General features: G+C 39.7%; 1 protein-coding gene across 1 annotated transcript in view; it reads right to left on the bottom strand.

Moving 5' to 3' along the window:
* Positions 1-585: 585 nt before the first annotated feature.
* Positions 586-21,052, bottom strand: part of PGM5 (phosphoglucomutase 5) — a 67,433-nt gene continuing 46,966 nt past the window's right edge. The window contains exons 8-11 of the mRNA XM_066180718.1: positions 17,929-18,064; positions 16,778-16,961; positions 13,282-13,416; positions 586-2,057 (exon numbers count right to left, since the gene is read on the bottom strand). Of these exons, the coding sequence (XP_066036815.1) occupies positions 1,968-2,057; positions 13,282-13,416; positions 16,778-16,961; positions 17,929-18,064 (545 nt within the window). The 3' untranslated portion in view covers positions 586-1,967. The remainder of the gene's footprint in view (positions 2,058-13,281; positions 13,417-16,777; positions 16,962-17,928; positions 18,065-21,052) is intronic.

Below are 21,052 nucleotides of genomic sequence, written 5' to 3'. Positions count from 1 at the left end.
CTTTTTAAACTGCATTCTCCCCCTTCCAGAAAAGCCTAGCAAATGGAATTTTCCATAGTATAAACAGATAGTTCACTATGTGATCAAAAATCATTTCATTGTCAGAGAGTGCATAAGAGATTTCAGAAATTTTAGTGGACTGGCTTTCAGAATGTTCTTTCACACAACCCAGTAATTTGAACTGTCATAATCCCAAATGTGTCTGTGCTTGACCATGTGTGATCCACTAGTTAGGAGCTTATTGTCCTGCACCCAGATAAATTTAATCCCTAATAAATATAAAACATTATATAAAAAAGGTTTCTGTGGAGTTGAGTGCTCTTACATCATATCAGGTAGATGTCCAAAAAGTGTCAGAATGTTACGGTCGTGTGAAAGAAAAATCTTTATAAAAAGAACTAAAGTCTTAAAATCTGTTTTGGCTTATGGAAACATTTAATGGTAAGGTAGGACACCAAGTGAGAACATTCATACCTCATTTTTTTAGAGTCAATTAAGTAATAATGTAATTGTAATAAAGGCAATTTTATTAGGATGCTTGAAAGTGCAGGGTGTGTTGTCCACAATTACGTATTAAGACAGATATACAGCATTACTCTTTATTGTATGCTAAGTGCCATAGCCATTTCTTGACAGAAGTATTGAAAGAAATTTAAACAATTTCCTCTGCTGCAATATTACATAAATTGTACTAAAATTTGACAACCACAATGAATTGAAATACACTGCAAAGAGGCAAGCTGCACGAAGCCACCTTGACAAATGATACAAGTGACCACACCGTTTCCAAGGAAGCAAAGCTTTCAAGCAAATCACATGCATAAAGTGTTGTGTTCTTTTTCAGAGCACAGCATTGTAGCTAGAACTGCTGTATCATTTCACAAGCAGAAAAATGCTGATGTCCATATCCCCAACAGCCTTCTCAGATCTATGCCGGGAATGTCTCTTGCACTCCCCAAATTTCTATTGCATGATCCACTGTTACCAAGAATCTAACAGAAACCATGTCCAGAGGGTGAATCAGACTAGTAATTCTATTCACTTGATTAGGGTTTGTTTAATTCCCTCTCACTCATTTACTTCATGGTCAGTGGAGCATGTGCATTCCAAGGACTTAAAAAATCTTCTGTAACAACTTCTTAAAGAATTGCTGAACTTGCAGAGATTATCTTTCAAACACAGTAAGCACCAGTATCATCTCCTGACATGAGGAGCATTGTGGAAGACAGTCAGATTTCACACCCGACATATTGCTGGAAGGACAAAATCAGCTCTATAGCACAAAGGCCTCCTTTCGGAGGAAAACAACCAATGAGTCAAAAAAAATAAGGAAAATCTAAAGGCACAAGTCACATTGATATGTTTCAAAAGCAGGGGTAAAAAAGTATGGAATAACCCCATCTTTGGGAGCAAGTGTAAGTGTGTATACAACCCTGCTGTCAGCGTGCATCTGTGAGCAACAGGAGAGGCCTGAGAGGAGGCATGGAGCCAGGGGAGGAAAAACACCCTGTGCAGAGCTGAGGACAAGGCCCTGTGACTCAGACATGCTCTGCAAACCTTTTCAGAAACCCACCAGAAGGTGACAAGAATCCCAAAAAATACTCACCAAGCATGTCTTTGCAGCTCCTCCCTCTCTCCCCCTAACTGAAATTTCTCCAACTTTTGTCATAGCATTCAAAACCAAGCAGTTGTCATTTTCAGCTACATTACTGACAACATTTGAACGTTAAGGCCTCTTTCTTTGGTTACACTGTTATCAGAAATTATTATACTGCAGGTAAAACAAGTCAATACACTACTGCATTTGGAGATCAATGCAAATGATTACGCTTAATGTTATATTGAATTTTTCTTCCCACCCAACTTTTAAAATCATACAAGGCACAAATGGCTAACAAATTTTAACAAGGTTCTGCCTCTTCCTTGCTGTTCATCGTTTGGCCCTGGTTTAACAATCTTCTGTGGCTTCAAGTGATGACAGTGGGTCCCTTTCGTCCTGTCCTCTCATGAATCTGAGATATTTTCAGTGCAATTGCTATAAGAGGACTCAGCACAGCCTAAAGATGAAGAAATACATTGAGTTACATAAAGCAGAAACATCAAAAAACATCTTGCATTTATAAATCCTTCTTTTAACTGTACAATTATACAATAATAATAGTAAATAATAATATCAAAAACTGACAGAGCTATGGTGTCTATTCCTGTTATACTTGACACAACAAAGTATCATGCTTAGCATATATTTTGTGAAGTGTTAAGTTGCGTACACCTACGCTATGCAAAAAAGAAAAAAACAGTACACTGTACTGATCACCTCTCTGTGCAATAGGAAATGTGAAGCTCTTTGAAATCTGCAGTACAAAACAACCCAGAAAAGACAGAGGTAGACTTGTTTCTACTCTGATGAGGTGAAGCCACATAAATGATATTTTCTTCCTAAATACACTTAATACGTAAAGCGTAGAAGGTACTGACTGTAACAACTAACTACCTTAACAGATTTCACAGAAGTGTGTTTTGACTAATACCACATGCAATTGTATTGATAGGATAAATTCCAACAGAACAGCATGAACTTTCAAGTTTCAGGGTGTGGACCTTATTAAATAGCCATTTATAGGCCTGGACGGGTGAGAACAGATGACAACTATGATATTACCACATGAAAATCAGGTAAAACACAATTTTTAAAATGGTAATTGGATCTTCTTCCAGTTAGTTAAATGATTCACAAAGATAAAATGGCAGAACTGAGTTTTGTGTGAAGATTAAACTAATTCTTTGACCCCTAGAGATTTCTCATAGCTGCCCCTTTCAAATAAACTAATTCCAGCTTCACATACACTAGGTTTGAGAATCAAATGAAACAGAACAGTAATTCTGGACAGCTTAAATTTACAGAAAACTTTTTTAATAATCCCGTATAATCAATACTTTGAATCTGTTTCAGCCACCTAACAGTTTCTGACAGTTCTGACAGGATGAGATGTTTGCTTTATTTATGCGAACAGTCAGACAGTTAAATCAAAAGAGTGAAGAAACTAACTGTGCAAGCAGAGTCATGGAATAACACCATGAATGCCACTGGTGTCAAGTGAGTTTATGATTAAGCTCAGTTATGCACAAGTGTGAGCAGTCTGACATGTTATTGTTAAGAACGCTCCATATTTGTAGATATCTATCTACTGAATAATCACTGAAGCAGAACACAAGTCTATTAAAGTCAAACATACTTAGAGAAGATTAATATGTAGAGCACAAATTCACATCTGTGAGCAAATGCTACAAAAGTAAATATTAAAATGTGCCAAATTATAAGGTCTGGATGAGACTAAAGTATTTAAAGTTCTCCAGTACCCTAAGAAACCTCTTCCTTACTTAATCTAAAAGTACAAGAAAAATTAAAAAGCAATTCTCCTGACCTGCTTTACTGGACCCTGCTTTTTAGGCAACAAATGAACTCTGAATTTTTAAAAAAAAAAAAAAAAAAAAAAAAAAAAAAAAAAAAAACAAACCAAACAAAAAAAACCCCCACAACCACCAAACAAAAAGAAAACCCCACACGCAACATTTTACACAATTCTGGAACAAAACACAGAATCAAATGAGTTTATGTGACATCCATTTACAAAAACAATTTAGCTTGCCAAATGATTCCAATTACTATTAAGTATTCTGCTTGCTGTAATCATGCTTCTCAACAGAGAAAGCCCTTTTTAAATTGTCTTTCCACACTTCAATTTAATTTTTACACTTTCTTCATCTGAAATACGTAAAAAAGGCAAAAGTGGATCATATTTGGAATGGCAAGAACAGGACAGAATAACAAGAAACTAGGACTATATATGCTTTTTAAAAATTCCTTTACCTCTGCCATGAATAGTTTACATTTCAGTTGCTAGAGATAAATCTCAGCCAACAATCGTTTATCACTAATATTCCTCTAGAAAGACTTCTATATCTCATGGAGATCTTTTTTTAAAGTATTCTTCTTTGGTTCTGTCTACTTGAGAAATTGTAAAACTTTACTATTGACATTTCAGCTCTAAATGACAACTGAAATTATTCTCTATGTTAAATAGCCCATCTATCTCTCGGCAACTGTTTAGGACATATGGCATGTTAACCCTTAGATAAAATTCAAGAACTGAAAATTAACAGAATTGACTTAATTAAAACCTTACTTTAGTAATCATAGATGGAAGTTATCTCTAAAAAAATAACTGGGAGGAATGATTGAGAGGAAATAAATCAAGCAAGTAGATATCTAACATCAGGCAAATACAGATTAAAAGCCTTTTGTTTGGGAATAATCTGCACCAGAGCTGTCAGACACATATCATTCCTGCTTGGCTCATTAGCAATTTTTCTCTCTGTGATCTTGCAAAAACATCCCATACAATTTCCTCTCTTCCAATCAAGGTCTCAGATAAGATTTGCCCCATGATGCACCTGCTTTATCAAAAAGTTAGGGAGGGCTGAAATGTACCTGCTAGCATGTTAAAAGCTCAGCATGTGCCTGTACATCCTGCAGATCTTCTGCAGTAAGGGCTCAACACACAGCTCAGCGCAGTGTGCCTGCTTTGGCCCTCCATTCCAAACAAACCCAGACGTCTTTGGAAAGGTTTATGCTACAGCCACCTGCCCTGAAAGATCTAAACTGAACTAACTCTGTAATATCCACATCACTGGTGGTGCTCAGTTGATTCAGTTGAGAAGAAGAACACCTTCCACAGAAAAAAAGTAAACTGACCTCTCTATTCTTGTGCATGGTCTGCCTGTTAACTCAATCAAAATTACAATAAAGGTCAAGAAGCCAGTTGTTCTGCCTCTGGCAATAGAAGAGGGCAGGCATGAAAGGTGAAATAAACAAAAGGAAAATGGAAACCAAGTGAAGCATAAAGACATCTGTGTTTGAAAAAAAAATTAGGTTTTTTTTCCTAGTATATCCAAAGAGCTTTGAGGGAAGATCAGGTTTGATTAACTACTTTCCTTCATTTGTGGAATATTTTATAATTAGTGCCCCATGATTTATTTCCTTTGCAGTCCCCACTGATTTAAAATTTCTTCACTGTGCAGAGTGACTTTGGGAAGAATCTGAAACTGAATTACCTAAATAGCACGAACATGCTGCATTATCTAAGAGAGTATTCAAACAGATATAAGTCTCCACATTCCATGTGTCCTCTAAGAAAATCTTAAGAATTTTAACAGTAAAAGCAAAACCTTTATTATGGTTCAACTCCCACAGCTGCTTGCTCACTCCCCTGCCCCTGGCAGATTGGTAGAGAACTGGAAAAAGGTAAAACCTGTGGGCTAAGCACAGCTTAATAACAGAAATAAGCTAAGATACAATAGCAAAATTAATATTAAAAGGAAAAAGACTGAGGAATAAAATCCAGCTAAACTTCCACGAGTGATGCATACATAATACAGCAGCCCACCACCCACTGACTGATGATCAGCCTGACGTGAGCAGCCATCAGCCCCTCACAGCTAACTCCCCTACAGTTAATACACCAAACATGATGTTCTGTGATATGGAATATCCCTTTGGATAGTTCAGGTCACCTATCACATCTAGGATCTCTCTCAGATTCTTATGGACCTCCTCACTGAGAGAGCACGGGAGACTGAAAAGTCCCTGACATGGGTTAATGTCTACTTAGCAACAGCTACAACATCAGTGTGTTATCAACATTATTCTCATACCAAATCCAAAACAGCACTGTACCACCTACTAAGAAGACAACTACTTCTAGCCAGATGAAACCAGAATGATTTTATATAATTTTTATGGACTGTGCAGCATGTTCTGATAGCTAACCAGAGGCATGCTAAGAACCCCAATGCCTGAAAAGTAAACAGAGGCAATAAATGTCCAGCAAACTGCACAATGCTAAGTGTTGTTTCAGTCTCTTGACAGAACCATATAGATTCCTTTCATTTTGTCCCAATTAAGTGATACAGAACCCAGGACTTCTGCGTTGTTGATTTCAGTTGCCTGCTCTTGGACCATCTTGCACCATAAACAATCATTTTTTATAATCACTCATACATACAATCACATACAACAAAATTCTTTCATATACCAAACAAGATTCACCTGAAAATTGGGTTTTTTCCCTCTGCTGCTCACTGTTCAAAACTTGTTTCAGAAATTCAGTGTTTGATGATCAAGATGTATTTTTAACCTTTTTTTTCTTTTTTTTTTCTTTCCTTAGTAATTGGCTTGCCCTTTCCAATAAAAACACAAAGAAGCAACTCCTGCCCCAAAAATCTCTGCTTGGCTGCTGCTAATCTTATGATTCTCTGGCTAACTAGCACATTGTAGACTAGTCTTCAGCAAAAGTAATTGCAGCATTTGTGATTCAATGCATCCTATTTAAAGAGTACCCAATATAGACTGCACACAACTGAGGGAATTGGTTGATGTAGTTGCACACTCTTCATGATATCTAAAGTCATGGCAGTCAACCAGGTGACTGGAAAAAGAGAAAAACATTGTACCCACCTTTAAGAAGGATAGAAAGGAGGACCCTGAGAAATACTGACCCATCAACCTTACCTCTGCCTGGGAAGATCATGGAAGGGATGCCCCTAAAGCTGTGCACATGTAGGACAGGGAGGTGATTCAGACAAACAACACAACTGCACCAGTGGCTTTCTACGATGGGGTGACTGCAGCAGTGGGCAAGGGAAAGGTAATAGATGTCATTTATCTGTCATTTTACTGTAAAACCTTTGGCACAGTCCCCCACAACATCCTTCTCTCTTGATTGGAGAGAGATGGATTCAGTGGGTCGGATTCAATGAGCAATTGGTTTGACAGTCATATCCACAGGGTTGTGGTCAACGGCTCAGAGTCCCAAAGGACTTCAGTGACAAAGGTGTCCTCAGGGGTCCATAATGGGACCAGTGTTATTGACACTTCATTAATGACATGGACAAAGAGATCAAATGCACCCTTATTAGATTTTCAGATGACACCGACCTGAGTGGTGCACAGGACACACCTGAAGGATGGGATGCCACCCAGAGGGACCTGGACAAGCTCGAGAAGTGGGCCCATGGGAATCTCATGGTGTTTTTAAGACCAAATGCAAGGTGCTGCACCTGGGTTGGAGCAATCTCCAGTATCAGCACAGGCTGGGGGAAGGACAGATCAGAGCAGCCCTGCCCAGAAGGACCTGGGGGTGCTGGGGGATGAGAGGCTGGACATGACCCAGCCATGGGCACCAACAGCCCAGAGAGCCAAACATGTCCTGGACTGCATCCAGAGCAGTGTGGGCAGCAGGGCAGGGAGGGAATTCTGCCCCTCTGCTCTGCTCTGCTGAGACCCCACCTGCAGTGCTGCATCCAACTCTGAGTCCCAGCACAGGAAGGACACGGAACTGCAAAGCAAGTCCAAAGGAGGGACACCAATCTGAACAGAAGGATGGAGCACCTGCCCTATGAGGAATGGCTGATAGCACTAAATTTGTTCAGCGTGGCAAACAGAAGGCCTGGAGGTGACCTAACTGCAGCCTTCCAGCACCTAAAGGAAATCTGTAAGAAAGAGAGGAACCTTTTACAGTGGTATGTAGTGACAGGGCAAGTGGGAATGAATTCAAACTGAAAGAGAGTAGTTTGGATTAGATACTAGGAAGAAATTCTTTACTGTGAGGCTGGTGAAGCACTGGAACAGGTTGTCACGAGAAGTTGTAGATGTCCCATCCTCCATCTTCAAAATCAGGTATGGACGGAGCTCTGAGTAATCTGATTTAGTGAAAGATGCTCCTGCCCATGGCAGGGGGATTTGAACTAGGCGATCTTTAAGTTCCCTTCCAACCCAAACCATTCTATGATTCTGATTCTATGACAACACCTATTTATTGCTGACAGAATTCACATAATAAATTGTAACATACTGTAAGCAGAGCTAATTAAGTCATTATCAGAATAACGGGGACAACTGACCAATGACACTCTTTCCAGAACACTTATCCTTAAACAGCAGCACATGCTGTTGAAGAACACACTGGATTTACAAGTACAACCATAGTGGACCATTTCTTTCTTTGTCTTTGTATATTCCTGTTTGAATCTTAGCCAAGTTCAGTAATACATCTATGCGGCTAAACAAAGGACAAGACGTGTGGGGATGCACAAATATCAAATATTGAGGTGACCTAATAAAGTCAGGCTATAAATGAGACTAAAGGTCAACAAGGTCTTATTTTAGAACTTCATGCCCATTGAACACATCTCTACTTTTTACAACTGTATTAAATTTAGGAAAACTCATAACTCTGTTCCCTTAGAAAAAGATACACGGCAATGCATAAAAGTCCAATGCATATAAGATTTCAGAGAGAAACCTGTTGTTTGTTATTAAGAACTGAGCTTTCTGAAATGCTAGCTGGATGCTTATCTGAATAGTATAATTTTAAAATATAAATCTTCCTTGTAAAATCTATCTGGAAAAGCACTGTTCTCAGGAATGTCCAGTGATGAGGGGCATCACCTGTGACAAGCCACATCAATGGAGTGGCCTTTAATTCTAGAGAAGAAAATTTCAATTTTAGAAAAGTGTTGGGCATTGATTCCAAGACCTTGTTTTAGATCTAGATTGCATCACCACTCTAAGTTACACAGTATTCAAATACATAACCCATTGAATTGAATTTTATTTGCTTGAATTGAAAATATTGAATTGTTTTTGATATACTTTGGAGAGAAAATAATGGTAATTTTTTTTTAATTGCTCCTGGTTTTCACTGTTGATACTGGCTTACAGGAAGACCTGAACAGAATAAAGTGGCAATCTCTTCTCTCCCAAGGTGTCCATGAAGCTGCTCCTGCAGATTTCTTTATGTGGATCATTCAACAGCCAGAAGTCATGACTACTCATATTTATCCATGACCTCAAACATGTAATTATTGACATATTTTACCACTTTCCCCTGAACTCTTTTGTTGTAGATCAGGAAGTTGTCTATGCTTTATTCTAGATAGAAAGTATTGCCAAATAATTCTATGAAAGATGGTACTAAAATATTATTTGAGTGACTCTTACATTCATTAACACATACGGTTTGCAACACATACTGGCTTACATATAAATTGGAACAAAAGGTCAAGAAGGTTCACTTCAACTCATAAAGTGCCACAATTAGTGTTCCAGAATAATATGTACATCTGAACATGCACATTGGAAAAGGTAGTTCAGATGTTTGCTTATCTGTGAAAGATTCAACATCAGAACTTACACCATCAAAGACTACAGAGACAAACTAATGAACTCGAACACTACGGTAAAGTTGGATGACTAATTTTGGAAAAGGCTTTGTCTGAAAGGAAAGGGATGGGGAGGGAAAAGGATGCTAGTATGAGGCAAAGTCAAGCTAATTACCATAACGATTCCACACAAATGAACCTCCAACATGACTGACTTGTCTGTTAAGACAGACACATTTATTTTTTGTAACAAAAAGTGAAAGATATTTCAAGGTATTTTTGCCTCTCGGGTTTTGACAAAGGCAAAACACAGAGCAGTGCATTATCTAAAACAGGATGCTGGAAAGAGGTGGTGCAGCAAACAGAAGCAACTAAATATTTACTTAAGCAGGCAACCATCAAATAATCTTGCCTTGGTTTGTGATATAAAAGGTATGGAAGGGAGCTTTTTCCCAGCTGTTCCAGAAAGAGTGCAATCATACAGAAACCACATATAGTTGTCTCCTCAATTACAAAGATCAGTTACAGAAAAATATGCATTTATCACCCAAAATGTAACAATTTTCCTAAATACCACAAGGTAACATGTAAAATATACACTCAACATACTTCTTTATGTCAGTGTTTTTTCCATAACAAACCACTTATGCATATGCTGTGTTCCTATTACTGACAACAAATAGACAACAAAGTTCTTGAAACTTCAAATCTGTCACGGGTCTTTTTGATGTGTGCATGTCAGTATGAACTTTAAAGCAAACCAAAAAATAAAGGAATTACATTATCAGGAAAACGATAGCACCCCTTCCTAACAACGCTGTTTTCTGAAAAAGGAGTTTTTTATTCAGTCTCTTTTACATACTTCACTGAAGACTATCATATGTTCTCCTGAGAAATATTTAGTTGTTTTTACACGAGGATCTCCTAAAATTTATGCACTGCCTTGAAGTCCACCATCTGCCTGTCGGATACAATCTCTGACCTTGTTGTTTCTAAGGCACTCATGTTGTTGGCAAAGCACGCAGCCAGGGCAAGGAAAGGGACGCAGTGGGAACTGTGCAATACTTTGCAATGAGAAACCAAATAAAGAATTTATTGTATTAATTGAGATGAAACTTCTACTTATCCCAGATTTTGTGCACATGGCAGGAGATGTGGAGGGTGCTTACAGTACCATTTATTTCCTGAGGCAGTCTGGATATTAAAATGCCTGTCTGCACTGTATAAATGCAGGAAAGTCCCTGTAGAAAGTTTCAAGGCAATGACATTTCTACCCCTGGGATTATCTGCTCACTAGTGAATATCCTGATTAAACAGCCAGAAGTGCTGCAATCTGACAGGCTCCATTACCAGCACAGAAAAAAAATCCCTTCCAGCCTTTTTTTTGTCCTTGGGAATAACAGACCCTTTTGGTGTGCTGAATAAAAGACCAAACTCTGAAATCCTCGAGGGCAGTCATAAACCCTACTGGCCTGCTTAGGATCCCCTGAGGACCTTCCTGTGCCCCCTGCCCCTGCCCAAGGCCCATTACAGCCTGTCCCGGGGGTGTTGGTCCCTCCCTGAGCTAAGCTGGAGGAGTGCTTGTCTCCAGCCTTACCTCTGCTCTGCTGACTGCATGGACCTCAGGCCCACCCTATAGGCAGCTTCTTTCCTGAAAGACTGCTCGGATACATGCTGTATCTTATCCCCAGTTTTGACTTTGACTTTGACCCAGCTTCCACACTGTTACCTTGTCTCCAGCTTTGTCTCTGGTACCATCTCCTGCTGCCCCAGCGGAACCCTGAATCTGATCCATCACTTGTTGAGGGAGCTTGTTACCAGAGAGCTGCCCTGTCCTTCTCTCTTTCCTGCTGTAGGACTTGTCCCCTGGACAAGGAGGGCACTGCCTGGGGTGCAGCAGGTCTGGATGCCTGTCTCCTCCTGCCTTCTGCAGCAGACCCATTCCCTGGACATGGTCTGGATTGCTGGCAAGACTTTATGCACCTCTCTCAAGCAAATGCAAGCAGAACACAGAAATGTAACAGCGAGGCAGCACATTCCTCATATTTCTGAGGACAATCACTGCTCCCTCAATCTAGTCTCTTCACAAGTAGAAAATTCCCTGAGAACATTTGCTGTTTTCCACTAATTAAAAAGAATGAATGCTAAATACTGAACATTCACTGTAGGTTACCTTAGGAGGCACATAAGCCTAAATTTTGCCAGAGTACTACTACTTGTCTCATAGAAAATAAAACCATCTGTTAATGTAGTAACAATTTCACTTTAAAATGCTCATGCTCATTTGCAGTGAAATACTCAAACATTTAGCCAGATAAGTCTGCCAGTATATCCTCCATTGTTTTCTAGTATTTTTTGCTGGGATTTGTCAAACAAGAAACACATTCAGATTACATATTTTGGTTACATATCACAAGGTTACTGTAAGTCCACTTCAAAACCTCTAAAATCAACTCATAGTCTGTCTCTTACTGTGATTTATTTTCATTTCATCTGTGCCTTGCCCGCATAGCATGAAGAATCATATTTATAATAGTCAGTGCAATCACAACTGATTAACAATTTGTGCTGCAACAAAATTTGATGTAACTGTGGTGCATTGACCTTGGCTGGTTGTCAGGTGCCCACCAGGCCACCCTATTACCCCATCTCCATTCTGCACTGCCCATGGTGCCTCCAGAGTTGCTTCTCACAAATATCCCCTTCTTCCCTTCCCTGTTGTTGTTGCACAGTGGGTTTATTACTCTGCTTATGGATAGTATCACAGAGGACTAATGCTTTAGCCTGTGATGCCAGCTGAAACTGCCTCTCTTTAACGTAGAAGCAGTCCCTAGCAACTTCTCACAGAAGCCACACCTGCAGCTCCCCAGATAACAGAAGTTTAGTATGTAAACCTAGTACAGCAGCAAGTGCAAATAGGGTTGTAGCAGTGCTCCTTCCCAAGCGAAATATTTTAATGATCCTGCTAGCTGGACAAGCCTAGATATAGAAAAAAACATTAAAATTGCTAAAATATGATCCTTTACCCTTTCGGAGTTTTAACATCATAAATATTCTATCCAAGAAGTTACTGCAGGTGCAAACTGCTACATTTTTTAAAAAAGCAAATAAATTTAACAGATTATATCTGCAGGCATGGATCTGCAACATTTCTGTGACACCTCAACCACTCTTCCTGACTGATACACGACTGTTTAATAGCATAAGAAGAAACTCACTAAGTTCATGGTCAGAATCTGGTGAAACACCACTTACCTAGGGTTCAAATTTGACAGCATGTATGTTTTGGTAGATTTGCATTTGCATTCCAGTGATGACCACACAACTACATTGGACTTAAAACTACTGGGGTTTGATTTACTACAAGCCAAATGCTTAACTTCTTTTCCACGAAATATCCTTAGTCCTCTCTTGTATATTACAACATAAAGAACATTTACTGAGAAGAACCTGAGAATGTGAAGCGTGATTTACTTTATTAATTGTATAAGGCATCTGCTGGACAATCCAGCAACTCACTCTAAACCTTCACTCTTCTTAGGAAAAAGTCTGATTATGATGTAAGATAATTCTCAGACTTTCCTTTACAAGGAATCCCTACATTGTTTAGACTCTGGTATCCGTATTTCCTAACTGTACTCTAGTTGTGAGGAATCCTTGAGATGCCCTAACTAAGTGGCTCTCAGATAATCTGCTTGAAAAATGGTTATCTTATTTTTAAAATACTGTTCCATAAATCAAATCACAACTCTAAAAATTCTGAAAAAACTTCAAACTAGAATGACTTCTCTTAATAGACTTGAAGTCATTGCCCAGCATTTAACTATGAGGCATCTCAGCCCTTGACAATCCTGTTGTGCTAGATATTACACCAATATATGTTAAAACTGCTGGCCTTTCCTCCAAAGGTGTACATTTACAAGACTAGGGAAATCACCTACAAACACAGTACATGGGTCAAAGCATTGAGTGTTGTTCCTGATTGAAGATGAAAACCTGTAGCCACTGCTATTACTGAGTGATTTACTTAACTGACTTACTACAGTGCTGTTGCATTACCTGTGGTTCCTTATTGTGCTGGCTAGGATCCTTTTCATAACTCTCTGCATAGATCCTCAGAGTAGCTCTCACATGACTAGAAGCACTCATTCTGAAGATGAGTCTGGAAGCATCTGAGAAAATAATCCGCAGCCCCTAGGAAAGCAGAAGGAACAGCATTTTTGTAAGGTGACAGTACCTTTACAAATCACTGCTCCAAAATAAAAGTGAAAGGAAGAGTCATTTGGATGCCATTCTTCTTTCCCCACTTTGGACAACTCACTCATTACTCTTTTTTCTCCTCTGAAGACTAGAAATGATGTTGTGCATTTCCTCCCACTCCCACAGAGCAAATACTCTTACTGATGTTTTTATCTCTTTTACTTGATTTTTTCTTGTTCTGCATGGCAGAGCACAAAATCAATGGCCTGAGAAATAGGCGTAAGATCACTAAAGGTAAGTGGCCTGAGAAACAGTTACAGAATCCCTGCACCAAAAAACAGTTGTCAGTAGTGAATACAAAAGACAGGATCAGTTGCTACCCCTCAAATACCATGCATCAGTACATGACTGCAAGAACTTCAGTAAGCCTGCAGTACAATCTGGAAAACTTATGATGTTAATTAGTTTCACGTACATTACTTAATGCAGATTAACTGTGTGCATAATAAAGAGGATTGATTAATTCATTAATTAACTAAAGCTTGCACTTTGCTGCCATCTTCACTGTTTTTTTTCTCCTCTCCCCTTTTGTACTGCATGTTTTTTTATAGACCATGTTCTTAGATCCACAGTTCCTGTACAGGAAGGCCATTAAGGCCAGAGAACTAAATTGTACAGATAAATAGCTGTAGTGTTGCAAAATTCTACCAGCTGTGCAGTAATAGACATTCTTTATGTGTATTATTCTTTATTCTAGTTTCCTTTATGTAAATGGTACCCTTAGACTAAGTGCAACCTCTGATAAAACACTGAACTTTTCTTCCCCTTTGTCCTTCAAAGATCTAGTGAATGAACTGACATCCTCACTACTTCTGTTTAAAGGGCAGTAAACCATTAAAAAATGAAAGAAGAGAATTAAAAGAAATGCATTTTATTTTTCCAGTTTTATCAGCAACTTGACATTACACTGATGTTATAAAAGCAGTGTGTCAATATTTCAAAGTACATGTAAAACCTAAGTAAAACCTTTGTTTCCCCAGATATATGCCAAAACATCTTTAGCACCATATAAAGCATTGAGATTGATAATCAGAGAATCATAGAATGGTTTGTGTTGGAAAGGACTTCTAAAGGTCATCCAGTCCTGATGTCATCAAGTCATCATGTTCACTGCAGTGGGCAGGGACATCTTCAATCAGATCTGATTGCTCAGAGCCCCATCCAACTTGACTTTCAGTGATCCCAAGGATGCGGCATCCACCATCTCTCTGGAAAACCTCTCCCAGTCTCACCACTCCCATTGTAAAAAAAAAGTCTTCCTTACATCTAGTCTAAACTTTCTCTTTTAGTTTAAAGCCATTACCAAGCAACAGGCTCTGCTAAAAGAATTATCCTCATCTTTCTCACAAGCCCCCTTGAAGTACTGAAAGGTCACAATGAAGTCTCCCTGGAGCCTTTTGTCTCTTAGTATAAGGAACAACTTATACCTCTCATCCTTATAATCCAAATTTTACACAAAAATGCCACTGGTCCCATTGCTGGCTTGCTGGACCCTCAGGAGCAGCATTGTCATGAATTGATGTGTGCAAAAACACAGTACAGCTTTAAAAATTAGAACGGTTTTCAAGAACAACAGAATGTTTTATTTGATTTTAAGTCTTAGTATTGCAGCGTGATGAACAGTATTCAAAGGTTTCAAGAAACAGAATTAACCAGAAGTAGCAATCTGTGAGTATTGTTCGCTGCCCATTTCCTTGTTGCTGTGTTTGTTTTCTGAATATGTTGTTTATTAACACTGAATAATTACCACGTAGCCAGCTTCTCAGTCATGAGACACTGCAGTTACACTGAATATAAATCTCTCTCCCCTGCATACTGGGGAACAAAACTTGGAACACCCTCCTGATTACATATCTGAAAAATCCTCACGAAGCCTATGACAGTCTGAAAGAGATACCAGCATTTAGAGAATGAGCAACTACTCATTAGAGGAAAATGGCAGCAGTAAACTGTTGTTTCATTTGCATAGATCAATATCCTCTCCAATTTAGTGTGCTTGGAGAATCCCACTGAGTCTGCAGATCTACAAAGCTGGAAATGTGTCCTTGCCAAAGGACAAACTGGTTGAACTGTACTCAGAACGAATAGGAGCTTCTTCCTATGAAAAGACATGCTTTCTGTTTTTTTCAGAGTCTGTCTGAAAACAAGCCAAGTCATGTTTCTCTGTTTTTGTTACACGGTGATAAGATTAGCAATTACATTCCCATACAGAGTAAGTGCTTTAGATGAAAAAAATTAAGGGGAAGAAAAGTACAATGAAAATTCACAAGCTGCTTTCTAAAACTACAGAGGTCATGAGTCTGCCATGCCTGTAATTTTCCACTAGACTTGGATATGACAACATACATCTTGTTTCAGTAGTAATAACACAAAAAGAAAGTAGTTTAGTGGCAGATAGGCTGCTTGTATTTTATGGATGCAATGATGAATGGAAACTACAAAGACTCTGAGCAGAAAGGCATGACAATAGTTTTTAATGGCTTGTAATAGAATTTCCTAAGGTCTGTTTAGGTCAAGTAATTTAAAAACCAGAGCAACTAGGACCATAAAAACATAAACAGCACAAAATCAGGACAAACTTTAATGGGAGTCACAGCTCATATTCAAGCTACTTGAATATGAATTTACACCTGGTAAAAGTATATGGTTACTTTTGAGCACACCATGAATTTCCAAACACTGAAGGCTCAGTTTGAACTGCAGTTCTTGATAACCAAGGAATTTCAGTATAGACGGAGTCCAGAAGGAACTGGTTATTTGGCTAGGGAAGTCAATTATGACTGCATAGGCTACAACCTTCTAAAGTCTTCTGCATGCTACTGGCTAGAGTAGATACTGCATCTCAGTTATGTAAATCCTGTGGGTGACAAAGAACAACAGAGGGGTTGGTTGTTTTTTGGTTTGGTTTGGTTTTTTTTTGTAATGTATAGCCAGTGGAGATTTCAGATAGAAAATAGAAAAAGGATGTATCTTCTTTCTATGTGATATTTTCCACTGCTCTGGAAAAGGAATCCTCCCTAAACATGCATTGGTCTCAACAGGGACTTCATCCCATCCTATGTTCACTGCGACATGATTGTCTCCAGTTATGTACAGCAAGTGCAACGAAAACTAAAGGCGGATTATCTTATCCAGACTAAGCTAATCTTAAACAGGAAATGCAGTATCTGTCACAGCAAAGGAAACACCATCCCATAAATAAATGGACAGTCTTGCCAGCTGAACTTTAGAAACAATGCTGTTGGAGACAATATGACAGCTGCAAAACTTTGCTAATCCATCACTACAGCCATACCTGTCTTTTGGTCACAGTGCCATCCACAGGATCTATGTACTCAAAGCTGTCTGTTCTTTCCACACTGTAGATATTGCTACCCACAGCAAACTGCTGATGGCTGAATGATTTGTCAGTGATCAAGGCTTCCAGGTCTCTCATTATGAAATACGCTGTTCTGGGTTCCAGTGCTTCGTAATCAAACCTTGCACATACATCAAAAAAAAAAAAAGTAGAACCAGAAAGTAAGTCCTCACAGCTGAGGAGACAGTTCTGCTTTCAGAGAACTCTGTATACTCACAATTAGCAATTTACTGCTTACTTCAAAAATCAGAAGTGTACCACTGAAATACTGATTGCAAATGAAACAAACACACACATGCATGTCCTGCGCCATCTAACCATTACACATGTGCAACCACAGTTCCACACTGGCCACCTGACTCTAAATCGACAGCAATCATCTAGAAAATGTAACTTCTAAAGTAGCATAGAAAATACCACCAAAATACACAGCTAGCTTTTAAAATTTAATGACACAATCAGTGCAGTGCTCAACAGCCAAGTGAAATAGAGAAAACTTTGCTTCAAGTTTTGAGGAATAGCTGTGTGCAAAAGATCTTACAAATTGCAAACTCCTCTGGATTAAGCCTGGATTAAGAGAGAGGCGGAAGCGAAGATGAAAAAGACAGCTAGAACTCACCATATCGAGACCTTAATAAAAATAAGTAAATGTTTGTATCTTTGGAGGAATTATCCTGAATTGGAAGTAGGCAAAGGTTTCAGTTCTCACTAAAACATTGTCACAAGGAGGCACTTACAGAAAAAAAATGCAGGAGCAAATCTTGCTGGGATTATGCTTCCTTTTCAACATCATGTAACAAGCTACACCTATATATTCCACAAGTAAATAATTCAAATCTTTCTGCCATTCAATATTTTAGAATTCAATTACTCACATGCTAGCAATGACATATACAGGTGGGTCCTTTCTCTGACACTTACTCCTCTGGAAAAACCTATCTACAAAACAGTGACAATCTGTGGCAGATTTTCATTCTGTAGGCACAGTGAATGCACACCTAAATGCAGCTGAGTACATCTAAACAAGCAGTAATTGTAGCAGAATTCTCCCATCAGCTGCATAAGTCCCTTTTCCTCATTTTTCTCACCTGCAGTAGTAGTGCCGGCCAAATTTTGCCCAGTGATCCCTGACAATCTCCTCCACACTCTGCTTTCGAGCTGCTAGGATTGAAAGCCAAACCAGCACAGCCCACAGTCCATCTTTCTCTCGAAGGTGGTCAGACCCTGAAGAGACAGACATTGAGCACATTATTTGGTATCACTGCAAACCAGAAAAAGTAAGGAAGCTGGGCGAATGTCTTGTAACAGTAATCAATAGTATTAGCCCTAGCACCTCTGATATGGCCCAGACAGAAAACCAGAACTGATGTTTAAAATGCCGTCTTTTTATGCACAAAAAAGCCCATACTTGTAAAGTTAAACAAAAATATGTACTAGTACTTGAATAGAATTGGCAGCAATATGAAAACATTTGTAGTCATTATTCCTGCTCACTGAAATACAGTGTTTTCACACCTCTGCTGCTGTTTCCCAGAACTGGGCTAGATATGCAAACCCCAGCCATGAGTCACAATGTTCTCCTTTATCAGAGTCAAGTTCAACAGCCTCTCCTGATCTCTGCATATGTTCATCTACAGATATCAAGCTGCAGAGAAAGAACTTCCCCATTCCATAAAAATTGTGAATTTCCAGAATGTTCATGACCTCCAGTCAGGACAACAACCAAGAGTTTGAAAAGACTTTTCTAGAGGAAAAAAAAAAAAAAAAAAAAGAAGACAAAAACAAAGAAAAAACTAACCAAACAAAAAAACCACAAACAAACATGCAAACCAAAGAGTGGAAGTGTGCCTTTTTATATTTCTTCATACCTTTCAGTGGTAAAGACATTTGGATGCTCCAATCTAGATCCCTTCATAGGTTTGTATTTATGAAGAGAGAATTTGCTCCAACAATGAAGACTAGGAACAGTTTCAGAACAGCCCACATGGTTTAACACAGCCTCAGATCTAAGTAAGATCCAAGACCCCTGGCACTCAGTAGATGCTGATGGCAATTATATAAGCTAACAGACTCAAGAAACTTGAAGAGATATCAAACACGTAGCCATTGCTCAGGCATAAGAACCCTTTAATTTTGGATAAAGTTTGTTGGCTGCAGCCTTATGGTTTTCTGTCTAGTCACACACTATTGAAACCATGAATACAATGCAAGTGCAGTAATTCAGAAGTTGTCTGCCTTGATCTGTAATCTTAGAGCTCTCTGCAACAGCAGCAGTGTCCTGTTTAGGGCTGGTGCTTGAGGAGCTGCTGCAAGAGGACTCACTCTGTTCCCTGCTCCAGTACTGTGAAAGCATGGAGTGCCAAACAGTGAGAAGAAAAAGGGCAGAGTTATTTATGAACTCTCAAAGCTTTGCAAATAGCTTCAGATAAGAAAGGAAAAAAAAAACGTCCCTCTACAGAAAGTCTGTCCTTCGGACACTCAGGCACAGAACCACGGAATTGTTTAGGCTCGAAGGGACCTTAAAGGCCATCTCTCACCTTTTCTACTCCCTCGTTGCAGTAATATGCTAGATCAGCTTAATGGTATCTTCCACAGGAACACCAGCAATATGTCCTATGGATAATAAAGTCAGCTTACTTGTAGGCAAAGCAGAGAGCAGAGCCACAGTCATTGCCACTAAAGCCAAGAGTCTGCTCCCAGATAATGGCGCAGGCTTCTGCTCCAAAAGAGAACTCTAGAATAGAGCTTTCACTTCCCCCTGAGCATATATTTTTCCTCTGGTAACAGCAGGGAAGGCCATCATATCACCACTGGGGCTGGGGACACTCAGGGGACAGGGAACAGCAGGGCAGTCGGGGCATCTGGGCAGGCCTAGCTCTGGGTACCAGGCACCTCCTGGGAATGGGGATAGGGCAATGCCAGGATGTGGGAGCATGGGCAGGCCTGGCCTTGGAGGACCCCCAGCTAGGCATGGCAGGGCCGTGGGGAGCTGGACACCGGCCCTGCTGACAGCCCTGGTGCTGCTCCTGGGCAGAGTGGGGGAGCCCCAGTGGGCCAGGCAGGGCTCTGCTAACAGCAGGCTCACCCCACCACGGCTGCTCCTTTCCTTCTTAACCTGCCTGCCTCTGCATGCCTCCCCTTTCAGCCATTCATCCCTAGCACAGAAAAAATCCCGTTTGGCCCAAAATGTCATCTCTGTTGCTGATTATCAGCAGCCACTTAAATGGCTTAAGCGTCTCAACAGACACCGGCAAGAAGTGGAGACATGGAACTGAATTTAACCCCTCAGCAATTTGTTCCAATATGAATGACCATTTATTCTCCTGCTATGTAACGCCCTGCAGACTGCAGGCCAGCAAATCATACAGGGAAGAGCACTGCAGTTGTTCAGCAAAATGGTCTACATCATGACAATGGAGCAACAGGCTAACCTGAAGATTAAAGAGATCCACTCTGACTTAGCAAATACTTTAAATACATTTCATTGAACCAAAATGTTCTAGTGAAACATAGACAGAAGCATTTCTGAAGAGCTCTTTGCTGCATTCTGAACTTCGTTCTGGTATGGCTTAAGTGCATAAATCCATATGAGGAGGGCTGGATGTATATTGATACACATTTAGCAGATTTAGCATGTTCTCTGTCCTTGCATGTCCTTCAGAGGTCATAAATTGTTCCTACTCTGGAAGGAGAAAGCAATGGGAGAAGGTAATCCAGAGACAAAAGTCTGGATATCTAGCAGCAACTCAATTGTTTCAGAATCAAATATCATCAATTAAAAATACTAGCCTGATACAAGTACAAGGACAATAATCCTGAGTGCCCAGGAGGTGATCCAGTTTGTTAGTCTTAATGGCAGTGAAACTGAGCACATCCGTCAGCTTGGATACTGCATACACATATGCTGTTGTATTTGCTGCCCTTCCCTCTCTCAGCAGATTAAAATCTATTTCTGCAATTTTGTTACTCTGATTTTCACCTCCAAGCAGTCATCTGTAGGTGTCTTTGCTTGCCCTGTCCTAACTTAGACCTACTGCCCAGCTCAACACTGTAGAAATTCTAGGGAGGAAGTTTACTCTGCTGCCTCAGTTCAGACAACACCATTCTTTGCTCCATAGATCCAAGGAATTTGCAGAGGCAGACCTGTCCTGTGCAAAGGGAAGAAGGAAAAGGTGCCTTGCATCTCTGTATTCCTAAAGCTGCAATACTAGC

The sequence above is a fragment of the Chamaea fasciata genome, unplaced genomic scaffold (assembly GCF_029207755.1).
Source record: "Chamaea fasciata isolate MVZ Bird 193981 ecotype frontalis unplaced genomic scaffold, bChaFas1.0.hap1 SCAF_4, whole genome shotgun sequence".
NCBI classification, from domain to species: Eukaryota; Metazoa; Chordata; class Aves; order Passeriformes; family Sylviidae; genus Chamaea; species Chamaea fasciata.
The sequence above is the reverse complement of the archived record's forward strand: the minus strand, read 5'-3'. Positions and strand labels throughout refer to the sequence as shown.